Consider the following 14,366-nt stretch of genomic DNA (forward strand, 5'->3'; position numbering starts at 1 on the left):
ACTTCCCCCACAAGAAAATAATTTTGTATTTACTTTGCGTGTATTTTATATTTATTTTATCTTTGTGTATGTCATTTCCCAAAAACAGAATGTAAGCGCCTTATTGGCAGGGGCTACTTTGTTTTTGTCACTTATTTCAAATGCCTAGCACAGTACCTAGAATGTAGCAGGGGTTTAATAAATGTTTGCTAATGAAAAATTTGACAAAAGGACGCTAGATTTGGAGCAAGATGCTCTGACCCAGGTAAAGTCTTGGCTCCACTGTTAACTGGTTGACATTAACCTTGGGTAAGTCACCTCACCTATTCATGTCTGTAAAATGACTATATGATCTTTAAAGCCCATTTTAACTCTAAATCCTGGAACAGATTTTAAGAGGCAGAGAGGTCTAGTAATAAAGGATGACTCACTTTCACTTGACTTCAACCCTTCTCTCACTGTTGATCAGTTTCAAAGCTTAAAAATGCATCGGTTCCAGAATGTCTACTTCCCTCCCCAACTTATTTTTCCACTTCACTAGAAGGGAGTGTAGATGAGAGATGGAGACAGAAACAACAAGATCTGGTGATAATTTCATAGTGTGGAGTGAGAGTTGAAGAGATGATACTGAGCTTGTGAACCTGGGTTACTGGTAGGATGGTGGTACCTTCCAAGTCTGCTATTCTCAAACTTTTTGATTTCAGGACACCCTTGACACTTTTGAAACACCCCAAAAAGCTTTTGTTTATATGGGTTATGTCAATAGACATTTACTGCATTAGAAATTAAAACTGTTCAATTTAAAAATATTTATCACTTCATTTAAAAATAATGATAATAAAGCTATTACATGTTACCATAAATAAAAATTTAATGAAACATAACTATATTTTACAAAATGAAAAAAAATCTAGTGAGAGGATTAACAGTTTTACATTTTTTTTTTACAAATCTCTTAAATGTCTGGCTTAATAGAAGGCAGCTGGATTCTTCTATCTGCTTCTGCATTCAATCTCTTACAATATGTTGTTTTGGTTGAAGTAGATATAAGAAGAAAATCCAGTCTCACAAATATATGTAGTTGTGTCTTAGTATTATTATGAAAATAGTTGTGATCTTGTAGGGCATTCTGAAAGGGTTTGGGGAAATCCCAGGGGTCCATAGACCACACTTTGAAAATTGCCAATGTAAATAATAAGAAAGTTCATAAGAGGGGTTGGTTTTATTTTGGGGGGAGGAGGGAAATGAGGGTCTTTTTGGATATGTAGAATTTGAGATGCCTATAGGACAACAGTTTGAAATGTCCAGTAGAGAGCTAATGATGAAAGAGTGGTGTTTTTTAAAAGGAACTACAGATCTATCTATAGATCTTCATAGATCTATCTATATAGATATGGGAATTATATTATAGAAATGATAGTTTAACCCTTGAGGGTAGATGTGAAAGTGTACAGAAAAAAGAGGACCTAGGACAAAGACTTGGGTGCCTTTGAACTCCGAATCTGGTAATAAAGGGATCTTTTGATTTAATCACCACCTCTTCCCTCTTCCCACAGGCCATGAAAGATGTAGCATGACATGGTAGGGTAGGTGTGATATGAATGAAGATCCATCCCAGAAGTCTGAGTGGAGGAGAGAATCAAGGAAGGAAGAGAAGTGTTTATGAAAACCCTCAGAAGAAAGTATCTAGACAGAGCAGTCAACAGTACAATGCTGTAGAGAGGTCAAGGATGAAGACTGAGGAAAAAACCCATGAGACTGGGAAATCTGGAGATCACAGGTAACTTTGGAATGGGTAGTTGAGGGAGGAGGTTGGAAGCCAGAGAGCAGAGGGCTTAGAAGACAATGAGAAAGTGGAGGCAATGAGCACGGACAGCTTTTTCGAGGACCTTACCTGATAAAGAGAGATGGAGGATGAAAGCTAGAGGGGATGGATGGATTGAGTTGGGGTTTCAGAAGGATGGGGGAGATGTCAGTTTGTTTATAAGCAGCAGGGAAGGAAGGAGTAGATAGAGAGAGACTGAAGAGGAGATGATAGTGAGGACAAGCAAAATTTAGAACTAGAAATAACATTAGGGTTAGTCCAACACCCTTATTTTACATATGAGGAAAATGAGTCCCAGAGGAGGCCACAGAAGTAAGTGGGAGAGCTGGGATTTGAATCCAGGTCCCGTGATTCCAAATCCAGTGTTCTTTCTATCATATTATGGTATATCCTTCATGGCTGGGGAGGTGAAGGAGAGGATCACCTTGACTCCAGATTCAGAGTTGGAAAGGACATTAGAGATTTATAGATGAAGAAACTGAGGCTCAAGAGAGGGGAAGTGATTGGCTCAGAGTGATAGCAGTGGTAAGTAGCAGGGTCAGAATCTGAATCCAGGCCCTTCCTCTGATTCCAAATACTCTAGCATGCAAACTTCTTAATTCTTGTAGCATTAAAAGCCTCACAGAGGTCCATCAGTAGGGTCTCCCTGAATCATTTTAAGAACACAGTGAACAGAGAGTTAGCCTCAAAAACTGGAAGAACTGGGTTTCAGTCCCATTCTTGGCTCACATCAGCTGGGTTACCCTGGGCATCCTTAACAACTTAACAAACTGGTGCTCTGAACAACTCTCTAAAGTGCAGAGAACTGGTACAGGTAGAGAGCATTTTCTTCACTCAGGAATTCCCTACAGGAATGTAACCACAGGTCCAGTAGCCATCACTATCCCTATCTTATTTATTTATTTATTTTAATTGGGGGGGGGGGGATGAAGGTTAAGTGACTTGCCCAGGGTCACACACTAGTAAGTGTCAAATGGCTGAGGCCGAATTTGAACTCAGGTCCTCCTGAATCCAGAGTCAGTGCTTTATCCACTGCGCCACCTAGCTGCCCCTGTCTTTATCTAATTTTTTTTGGTTTTTGGTTTTGGTGAGGCAATTGGGGTTAAGTGATTTGCCCAGGGTTACACAGCTAGTAATTGTTAAGTGGCTGAGGCCGGATTTGAACTCAGGTCCTCCTGAATCCAGGGCTGGCGCTCTATGTACTGCTCCACCTAGCTGCCCCATCCCTATCTAATTTAATCTCTTCCTAAATATTTATTTGTTGTCAGCATATCTTCCATAGCCAACACTTGCCAATGCTGCCCTTACAGTTATAAGAACTTTAACTCAGATATGATGTTTTGACTAGAATGAAAATAAAGACTTTCATTCTATAAGATCAGTACAGATTCTTTTTTTAAAAAAATTAATAAAGTATTTTATTTTTTCCCGCTACATGTAAAGATAGTTCTCAACTTTTGTTTATACAAGCTTTACAATTTCAGATTTTTCTCCCTCCCTCCCCCCTCCCCTAGACATCAGGTAATCTGATATAGATTTTATATATATACACACACATATATATATACATAATAACATTAATCCTATTTCTGCATTAGTCATGTTATAAGAGAAAAAAATCAGAGCAATGATGAAAAACCTCAAAATAGAAAAAAACAACAGCACCAAAAACAAAAGAAATAGTATGGTTCATTCAGCATCTATACTCCGCAGTTCTTTTTTTTTTTCTTGGATTTGGAGATCCTCTTCTATCATGAGTTCCCTGGAACTCTTCTAGTAGTACAGATTCTCTTAATGACAAATAAACGTGCTTACAGACTGCTGGAGTTTTTGGGTTTTTTTCTATACTTGTTTGTATTGTTCTTGGCTATTTCTGTCCTCGGCTAAGAGTGGAGTGGCAATAAAGGGCAGTAAATACCAGTGGGAAGCTAGGAGTGGAAACCTTGCTCTTTCTCTCTATTATAAGCCCTGAAAAATGCTTCTGGGAAAATGTTATTTCAATCTGTGCACTTGATGTTCACCAACCTAAAAACAAAACAAAACAGCTCCATGGGAGTATTTCTATTTATGTAAACATTAAGAGACCTTAGTGAAAACACCTTTGAACCTGACACTTTGCCCTGCAATAGTACATTTAGCAGAGTACATTTAGCTTTATACCTGGAACTGTGGAATAGGCAAAGAGAAAATCAGCTTCAACTGGTATCTTGCATCCAGGATTAGCATTTGTATCATTTATAGGTCCGGAGTCTGTCTGGATCCCATCATCCAACTCGGTACCTCTGCAAGCCTGAAAACCAAAGCAGGATCCCCCCAACAAAGTTTGAAATTACAACTAGTGTGTTGGATTCCTACCAAATCATGGTGAATATGAAAATGGAAGTGCTGCGAGCTATTTCCACAAAGACACAGTGAGGGAGCTAATGTACTAATCATTGAAGAAAAAGGGGGGTGGGGGGCAACCTTAGCCACCTTTTAAAACCCAAACAGATCAAATATGTGGATACATGGATATAACACAGTCCAAGTGTCTCTGTAGGGGCAGTCTCTTCTCTAACTTTGTTGACCAAAAAGTCATTACCTGAATGAAAAATAATTTGGGTTTCCCTAAGAGGCTCCTGCATTTATCTCCCCTAAAGTACACAGTCAGATCTCTTATTGGAGTCACTCCATCTGTCCCATAAATTAGGTCCTCATCTCCATGGCTCAGAAGGACACAGGCAAAGCAGGCTGAGTCAGTATGGTCCTCTTGAGAAACTGGAATTAACAAAGAAAAGATGAATGAGCACTCAGGCCTTCTCTTCCTCCCTCCCCAACCACCAATTCCCCTGCACAACCAACAGTTCCTCAGATCTGCTATGTATTTTTTAGTGGGTGGGCACACAGAGAAAAGGGGTAGCCCCAGTGAAGCGTTGGAAGAAGGGGACAGTTGGATTTTCATCATTCTCATCTTCTCCTCTCTATCCAGATTCTGCCAGGAAACACCATGTAGTGTCTGACAGGAGATGTGTATATGGACAAAAGACGCAGGGCCTTTCCCATTATAATATCTTGGACCCTCAAAGTTCTTTGTATGGCTGGAGGAAATGGGAGGGGGTGGTGGTAGTGATATATGACAGCACTCAGAATTTTTTTTCAAGACCATCTCAAGATTAGATAAAATAAGATGATTTAAGTCAGTTTGGTGACATCTTTCCCTCATTGCTACCACCAATGAAGTCAAAGACAATAGCAGAACCCTTGCCATTCTGATATGCCAAAAGGAGAGAACTCTATAACTATCACCTATTTCAGTTTTCTCAGGGGTATATCAAACATCATAAGGAAAACCATTCACAACACTATACTGGTCTGAATGATAACATATTTCTCTCCCTAAAGGTGACTTGCTTTAAAACATGAATGTGGCCTATCGTCTCATCTGTCATAACCTAGGGAGGGCTTTTGGTTTCCCAACAGCTACAGAAATATCAGCACTGACTTCCCTGTTGTTTTCAGTCATGTCCACCTTTATCACCCTGTTGTTTTTTTTGTTTGTTTGGTTTTGGTTTTGTTTTTGGCAAAGAGATTGGAATGGTTTGCCATTTCCTCCTCTAGCTCATTTTACAGATGAGGAAACAGGAACAAACCAAATCAAGTGACAACTAGTAAGTATCTGAGGCCAGCTTTGAACCCATGAAGATGAGTCTTCCTGACTCTAGGCCCAGGACAGAGCTGCCCCAGTGATTTCCCTAGCAGTCCATATATATGTTGTTGGGTATAGGCAGAGAAGGTCAATGTGATTGCTGCAAGGTAAGGAGGAGGCTAATCCCTCTCACTTGCAGGCTTCCAATGAAAGGCTTAATCCCTTCCCTAATTCTACTGATGATAGACATTCCACATTTATCCATTTTCTTGCCTTTCTCCCTATCCCAAATTTCTCTGAAAGAGGTCATTCCTGGGGTGGCTAGGTGGTGCAATGGATAAAGCACCAGCCCTGGATTCAGGAGGACCTGAGTTCAAATCCGGCCTCAGACACTTGTTACTTACTAGCTGTGTGATCCTGGGCAAGTCACTTAACCCTCATTGCCCCTCCCACACACAAAAAAAGAGGTCATTCTAATATGGAGTGAATTTGCTTACTTCTGTCTTTCAGTCTATATCATATTGTTTCATATACCTATCCCCTAAGCCTTTTCAAGACTCCCAGGAGAGGCAGAAGTGCCTTGTGTATTTATACAATGATCCAACAGCTAGTGTTTGAGACAGGATTTGAATGCAGGTATCACTATATCATATCATATCATATCATATCATATCATATCATATCATATCATATCATATCATATCATATCATATCATATTATATCCAGCGCTATTATACTGCCACCAGGCTAAACACTGTTCAGTCAGGCAACCTGGCAAGAGGGAAAAGTTTGTAGTGCATCACTCTCTCTGTTCAGCTAAGAGGTCTTTTTTTATTTTATTAAAAATGTCCCGGGGGCAGCTAGGTGGCGCAGCGGATGGAGCACCGGCCCTGGAGTCAGGAATACCTGAGTTCAAATTCGGCCTCAGACACTTAACACTTACTAGTTGTGTGACCCTGGGCAAGTCACTTAACCCCAATTGCCTCATTAAAAAAAAAACAAAAAAAAACCCCAAAAAAGTCCCAATATCATCTGTTAAAATTCCCAACATTCCTATTTTAAAATTTCAAACTCCAAATTCTCTCCAGTTCCTCCCCTACCCACTGAGAAGGCAAGCAATATATCATAAACTGTACATATAAAGTCGCACAAAACATTTCCATAATAGTCCTGTTGTAAATACACACACACACACACACACACACACACACACACACACACAGAGCTGGGAGGCCTTAAACACTGGTCATACCGCCTACCATTCACTTGCATTAACGCTTACTCACTGGAGAAAAAAGACAATGGGCTCACCTTGTTTGAGCAGGTTCTGCATATCAGAACAAGAGCGATTGTTATGGACTGTCACGTCAAAGCCTAAACTGTTGAAGCATTTTTTTAGTCCTTCCGCATCTTTATCTGTGCCATTCCTTGTGCCCATGCCTAGGGTGGGAGGGGAACCAATCGATGAATTAGTTAGCCAAAAAATCAGTCAACAAACATTTTCCCAAGAGCCTCAAGTCTGCCAGGAATATGAAATCAAGCTAGAGGCCAGATAACACTTAATACCATTCATTCCTGATTTCACTTCCTCCTTTGGTGTCATGAAAGGCCAAAATTTCAAAAGAATAAACAAAATAAAAACCAAACCTGGACGGATCAAAGTACTTTCAAACCAACAAAGGTGAGGCAATCCTTTTGAATAATCATTCTGGTCAAAACTGAGCAGTTCCTGTAATAAAAACCTATTTGTATGGGCCTTTTGAGTACTAGAGGGGGTTTTGTTAACAAGCTGGAAAATCGTGATTGTTGGGTAAGACCCTAGCCCTTAAATAACTGTTAACTTCTAAAAGGCAGCATGACAGAATGAGTATAACACTTGATTTGAGGATTAGAAGATATGGACTGAAATTCTTGCTCCACAATCAACTAGTTGTATACTCTTGGTCGAATTAATGAACCTGCTTCTCCATCTGCAAAATGGATACAATCACATGTACACGACCTAACTTCTTGGACTGTTTTACAGACCCAAGGAGATAATCTCTGCAAAGCACTGTGGATATCTTGAGTACTCTATGCCAACTGATGGATACTAGACAGGGTAGGACCCTAAGTTGGAACTTGCTATTTATTAGTTCTCTTCAGAGAGCTCCTGCATCCAGGTTCAATGCCTCAGTGCAACCCCGACATTGTACAGATGATCAACTAAGCCCCAGATAAATTAAGAAACTTACCTAGGGGCATAAAGCTATTGTGTCTGAACGAGAATTTGATGATATGATGATGATGACAACAATGATACCATTTACACTTGCTTTAAGGTTTGCAACGTGCTTTACAAATATTAACTCATTTGACATTATCTTTATTATTTCTTTAAGTTTTTTGCAGATTAGACATCCCCAGTTTCTTTATTTGATCTTCATATGGCTTTGATTTCAAGTAAGACTTACCAGTTTTAGCCTCAAACTGTTTGTTATTTATTATGATGCATTTGCCAACTTTCTTGTAATCCATACTATATTGGAATTTGGGTACAACTACTCGCTTATGGTTATGTAGGGATTGGTTTGATTTCTCTGCATTTTTCTTTTTCCTAGGGAAAAAAAAAAAAGAAAAAGCCAGTTAGGGGCTATGAAAGGAAAAAGACACAACCTCTGTGGCTCCCTACTTTACTGTCTGCCTGTATGGAGGACTTTTAGCCCACCAACATGTCTGTCTATCTGTGCAGAAAAATTAACTTGGGGTGAAGATGGCTGTGTCACCTCATACACACCAAGCATTTCCTAAGTGCCAGGTAGTGTGCTAAACTCTGAGGATACAAAGAAAGGCAAAAGACAGTCCTTGCTCTCAAGGAGCTCACTGTTTCATGGTTCATTTTTGGTTTTATATCCGTAGCATCTAGTATAGTGCCAAGAAAACAGTCGGAACTTAACAGTTGTTGACTGATGCCTAATTAACATGTTAAAAGGATAAAAAGATATCACAAATAAAATAAAGGCAGGTTCCCAACTCCAGGATGCTATCTGGTTCTATAAACATCCAGTCTTACCTTATTTTCTAGCATTTGATACTGTGGATCAGCCCCTCATCATGGATAAACTTTTTCCATGGCTTCCATGAAACCGCTCTCTCCTCACTCTCCTACCAGTTAGACTACTCTCCTCAGTTCCTTCACTGACTGATTCCTCCCATTCCCATCCTCCAATCACCAACCATGAGCATTCCCTAAGTCTGTGTGCTAGGCCCTCAGCTCTTCTCTCTCTACCCTCTCCCACACAGTGATCTTACCTTGGGTTCCATTACCATCATCTTGTGTAGATGATTCTTGAATCTGCCTATATAGGCTCAATGTTTCCTGACAGCATCAGCCCCCATTCTAAATGCCTACCTGAAGTTCTGCAGCACCCAAACTCATCATTTTACTTCATAAACCCGCTACACCCTTCCTTATAATTTCCTTATTTCTGTTGATGACACCCAGTCACCCACCAAGTCTGAAACCTTGAGTCAATCTTGATACTTTTCTCCTCTCCCCCCACCCCAATTTACAGATAGTTGTCAAGTCTTTTAGATTCCATCCACTCTCCCTTCTCCACTCTTATGGCTACTACCTTAGTTTAGACCCTCATCAAAAAGTAATCTCCTGGCTTCAGGAATCTCCATCTTTCAGGTCATCCTTTCTAGAGATGCCAAAATTATCTTCCTAATACACAGGTCTAAGTATGTTATTCTCCTGCTCAAAAACTTTCAGTGGCTATTGCCTCTAGTATGAAATACAGATTCCTTAACCGAGGTATTAAATACTTCTACAAGTTGGTTTCAACTGACTTTTCCAGTCTGACTTCCCCTTCATGAATCCTACATTTTAGTCTTCTGCTGGCCACTTGATCTTGATCTCTCCTCTTCTTTTTTGCATGGGGCAATGAGGGTTAAGTGACTTGCCCAGGGTCACACAGCTAGTGTCAAGTGTCTGAGGCTGGATTTGAACTCAAGTCCTCCTGAATCCAGGGCCGGTGCTTTATCCACTGGGCCACTTAGCTGCCTTGATCTCTCCTCTTTTGAAGCAATCACATATGCTTAAAATACTCATCTGTATCTGCTAAAAAAAAGTTTTTTCTCCTCCAGACTAAGATTCCCATAAGCTGAAAGTTTTCTTTCCTTTGTCCCCATGACATCCTACCTTGGATTACACTCAATTTTGTACATAGCAGGTCCTATTTAAGCTCCATGAGGACAGAAACTGTGTTGTTTCTCACCTTTACAAGCCTTGCATGTCTTAAGTGATTAAGGACATTTTAAAATGGAATTAAATTTTATGATGGAGAGCAACATTGAATGTTAGAACTGGAAGGGGCCTTGGAGGGCACCTAGTCCAACCAAGTTATCTTACAGATGAGGAAACTGAGAAGGAAAGCAACTCTGAAATTCTTCCAAACTTGGATCAACACAGGGATAGCTTATGACTTTCTATTTTTATTGGTAAAGCATGCCTCCTGCCCTGAATTAGAGGTACAGGTTAAGATAGACATTATTAGAAATGGCCAATGTGGGGCAGCTAGGTGGCACAGTGGATAGAGCACTGGCCCTGGATTCAGGAGGACTTGAGTTAAAATCCAGCCTCAGACACTTGATACTAGCTGTGTGACCCTGGGCAAGTCACTTAACCCCTTTGCCCCACCAAAAAAAAAAAAAAAAAAGAGAAAAGAAAAGAAAAAAGAAATGGCCAATGTGTTGACCTGTTTACCTTTACCTGAAGGAGGATGAGTTGGTGGGTAGAGATAGAAATACATGCAAAATGAATAAAAAGAAACTAAATCTCCTGCCCCAAATCTCATAGTTGATTAATTCTTCTGACTCTCAGCCCAGTGATTTTTCCATATGCATTGGCATTTATGATTGATTACATGGATGTAGATAAATAGTGATGTCTTTTACCCAAAGATGTGTTTGAAGTTCAAAGGACCGAAATGGCCATGAACTGACCATGAAATGTAATTAACGCCCTTACTGATTTTTTTTTTCCATTTTGTTTTTGGTCTGGATTTGTGATTTTATCAGTATAGTGGATTTCTTCTACCAAAGAAAATGGTCAACCACCCTGTACTTTAAAATTGAAGGAGGGTGTCAAGGCCAGTGGTGTCAAACTTGAGTAGAAATGGGGGCAACTAGTCCGTACATAAGGATCCCTATGGGCCAAATATTGACTTAGTTTAAAAATGGAATGTTATTATATGTGCTCTAAACTATTTTTACTTATTTTGTTAAATATTTCCCAAATTCATTTTACTCCATTTCCAGGCACAAGAGTGGTGGGACCTAAGTGTCTGCAGCCTCTGGTCAAGGGCACTGAGAAATTAAGTGAATTTCCCAGGGTCACACAGGCTTTCCTGACTTTTAAGATGGCTTTCCATTCACTACATCCTGCTGCCTCTCTTCCTTATGGTTTACAAAGTACACATTGTCTCATTTGAACCTCACAAAAAATATGAGGAAAATGATAACAATAATAATTCCTCTTTATATAGCATTTTACACTTTATAAAACTTTCTTCAGACAAATCCCATGAGGTGGGTAGGGTATTATTATCCTCATTTTACAGATGGGTGAACTGAAGTTCAGAGAGTTTATGTAGTTTACCCAAGGTGACTCAGCTAGCAAGTGATGGCATCAGAACTCAAAACCAGATCTTTGGACTCTGTTCCAATGATCACTCCCCTACACCGTATTTCTTCCGTATTATATCTTGTCATATAAAATGTGCCATTTTATATAGTTGTCTTTGATGTTGAGAATTTTTGTCCTTTTAATGTTTCATTTTGTCAATTCTGACTATCCCTTAGCAGTTCAGGCCTGGCCAAAAACACTGTTAAGCTATTACCCAAGACCTAGTCCAGTTAAATTCTGAGATGCTTGACAATAGGTTGGATATAGGTCAGAGAAGCTTTTTGGTAGCAGCAACTGTTTAAGCTAGAAGAGAACTTTAATCAGTTACCAATGAAGTCAGGATCCACCTACCCCAATGAGATTTCCATCCTTAAAAGTATTGGGCATCTCAGAATCTTACTTTCCCATCACTACTCTGAGGCCAGGCCAAAGACTGAATTTCATTTCAATTCAATAAACCCTTATTAAATGTCCATTATATGTGAGGCATTGTGTGTTGGTACTGATTGGATTAGGTTTGTGAGTCTAACCCTTAAATTTCTCTTTAAAAAAAAATTCATGGGGCAGCTAGGTGGCGCAGTGGATAAAGCACTGGCCCTGGATTCAGGAGGATCTGAGTTCAAATCCAGCCTCAGACACTTACTAGCTGTGTGACCCATGGCAAGTCACTTAACCCTCATTGCCCTGGAAAAAAAAATTCACGGTTTGTGGCATAGTGGTTGGAGTCAGCCTCAGAGCCAGGGAGCCTTGGAGTCAAGCTCCTCTGTCATACATACTGGCTACCTATTTCTTTCTTTCTTTTTTTATCATAAAAGTATTTTATTATTTTCTAGTTACATGTAGATATAATTTTCAACATTTGTTTTTATAAGATTTCTACTTCCAAATTTTTCTCCCTCCCTCCTCTCCCACAGCAAGTAATCTGATATAGGTTATATATGTACAATCACATTAAACATATTTCTACATTAGTCATTCTGTGAAAGAAGAATCAGAGCAAAAGAGAAAAACCTCAAAAAAGGAGAAAAAAAGTAGAAATAGTATGGTTCAATCTGCATCTAGATTCTACAGTTCTTTTTTCCTGGATTTGGAGAGCATTTTCCATCATGAGTCCTTTGGAACTATCTTGGATCATTGCATTGCTGAGAAGAGTCAAGTCTATCACAGTTGATCAACACACAATGTTGCTGTTACTATGTACAGTGTTCTCCTGGTTCTGCTCCTCTCAGTCAGCATTAGTTTGTGTAAGTCCTTCCAGGTTTCTCTGAAATCTGCCTGCTCATCGTTTCTTACAGCACAATATTATTCCATTACATTCATATACCACAGCTTCTTCAGCCATTCCCCAACTGATGGGCATCCCCTCAATTTCCAATTCCTTGCCACCACAAAAAGAGCAGGTATAAATATTTTTGTACATATGGGTCCTTCTCCCCTTTTATGATCTCTTTGGGAAAAAAGACCTAATAGTGGTATTGCTGGGTCAAAGGGTATACACAGCTTTATAGCCCTTTGGACATTGTTCCAAATTGCTCTCCAGAATTTTTGGATCAGTTCACAACTCCACCAATAATGCATGTGTTCCAATTTCTCCACAACTTCTCCAACATTTATTATTTTCCTTTTTTGTCATATTAGCCAATCTGATAGGCATCAGGTGGTACCTCAGAGTTGTTTTAATTTGCATCTCTCTTATCAATAGCAATTTAGAGCATTTTTTTTGTTTGTTTTTGTTTTTTTGGTGAGGCAATTGGGGTTAAGTGACTTGCCCAGGGTCACACAGCTAGTGTTAAGTGTCTGAGGCCGGATTTGAACTCAGGTACTCCTGACTCCAGGGCCAGTGCTCTATCCACTGCGCCACGTAGCCGCCCCTAGAGCATTTTTTCATATGGCAATAGATAGCTTTGATTTCTTCATCAGAAAACTGTCTGTTCATATCCTTTGACCATTTCTCAATTGGGGAATGACATTGATTCTTATAAATTTGATTTGGTTCCCGATATATTTTAGAAATGAGGCCTTTATCAGAAATTCTGGCTATAAAAATTGTTTCCCAGCATTCTGCCTCCCTTCTAATTTTGGATGCATTGCTTCTGTTTGTACAAACCCTTTTTAATTTAATGTAATTAAAATCAAAATCATCCAGTTTGCATTTCATACTATTCTCTATCTCTTGTTTGGTCATAAACTATAGTCCTTTCCATAAAACTGAGAGGTAAACTATTCCTTCCTCTCCTAATTTACCTATGGTATCACCTTTTATTAGACATAAAATCATGTACCCATTTTGACCTTATTTTAGTATAAGGTATAAGATGTTGATCTATGCCTAATTTCTGCCATACTATCTTCCAGTTTTCCCAGCAGTTTTTGTCAAATACTGAGTTCTTATCCCAGAAACTGGAGTCTTTAGGTTTATCAAACAGTACATTACTAAAGTAATTTACTACTGTGTCTCCTGTGCCTAATCTATTCCATTGATCTAATGAATCAATGGCTACCTATTTCTGAGAAAGTTATTTACTCTCTAAGTACTCTAGGAAAACAAGGGAATAAATTACAAAGAAGGTACTGCCCCACATTGATCTAGGAACTTTCTATACCAAAATACTATACCAGGTTCAGTCCCTTATCTTCCACATGACTTGACTGTGTTTTTGTATGATCACACTCATTCTTATGGAATGTCAAACATTTTCTTAAAAAAAAAAAACACTAAAAAATGACAACTCAGACAAACAAACAAAAAAGAATACACTCTCCTTATTAGACCAATTCACTTGCATATCTAGGCTACTCTTTCCTATTGTTTCTTTCCTATGTCATGTGTTAGGGTATTTGGGGGTTTCAGCACATTGTTTTCTTCACCTAATGTTAAAAAAGACAACCAGAAAAGGATATGAACAGGCAGTTTTCAGACAAAGAAATCAAAGCTATCTATAGTCATATGAAAGAATGCTCTAAATCACTATTGGTCAGAGAAATGCAAATTAAAACAACTCTGAGGTATCACCTCATACCTCTCAGAGTGTCTAATATGACAAAAAAGGAAAATGTTGGATATTGGATGGAATGTGGGAAAACTGGGACATTAATCCACTGTTGGCAGTGTTGTGAACAGATTCAAACATTCTGGAGAGAGAGAATTTGTAACTATGCCTTTCAAACTGGGCATACCCTTTGATCCAGCAATACCTCTGCTAGGTTTATATCCCAAAGATATCGAAAAAGGAGAAAAAGACCTATTTGTACAAAAATATTTATAGTA

The 14,366-nt window shown here is 39.2% G+C and overlaps 1 protein-coding gene across 1 annotated transcript in view; it reads right to left on the reverse strand.

The window, feature by feature from the left end:
- Positions 1-14,366, reverse strand: part of CASP7 (caspase 7) — a 64,598-nt gene that overhangs the window by 1,567 nt on the left and 48,665 nt on the right. The window contains exons 3-6 of the mRNA XM_043981103.1: positions 7,884-8,026; positions 6,742-6,870; positions 4,386-4,561; positions 3,965-4,094 (exon numbers count right to left, since the gene is read on the reverse strand). Coding sequence (XP_043837038.1) covers positions 3,965-4,094; positions 4,386-4,561; positions 6,742-6,870; positions 7,884-8,026 — 578 coding nt within the window. The remainder of the gene's footprint in view (positions 1-3,964; positions 4,095-4,385; positions 4,562-6,741; positions 6,871-7,883; positions 8,027-14,366) is intronic.

This window comes from Dromiciops gliroides, chromosome 2 (assembly GCF_019393635.1).
Source record: "Dromiciops gliroides isolate mDroGli1 chromosome 2, mDroGli1.pri, whole genome shotgun sequence".
Classification (NCBI taxonomy): domain Eukaryota; kingdom Metazoa; phylum Chordata; class Mammalia; order Microbiotheria; family Microbiotheriidae; genus Dromiciops; species Dromiciops gliroides.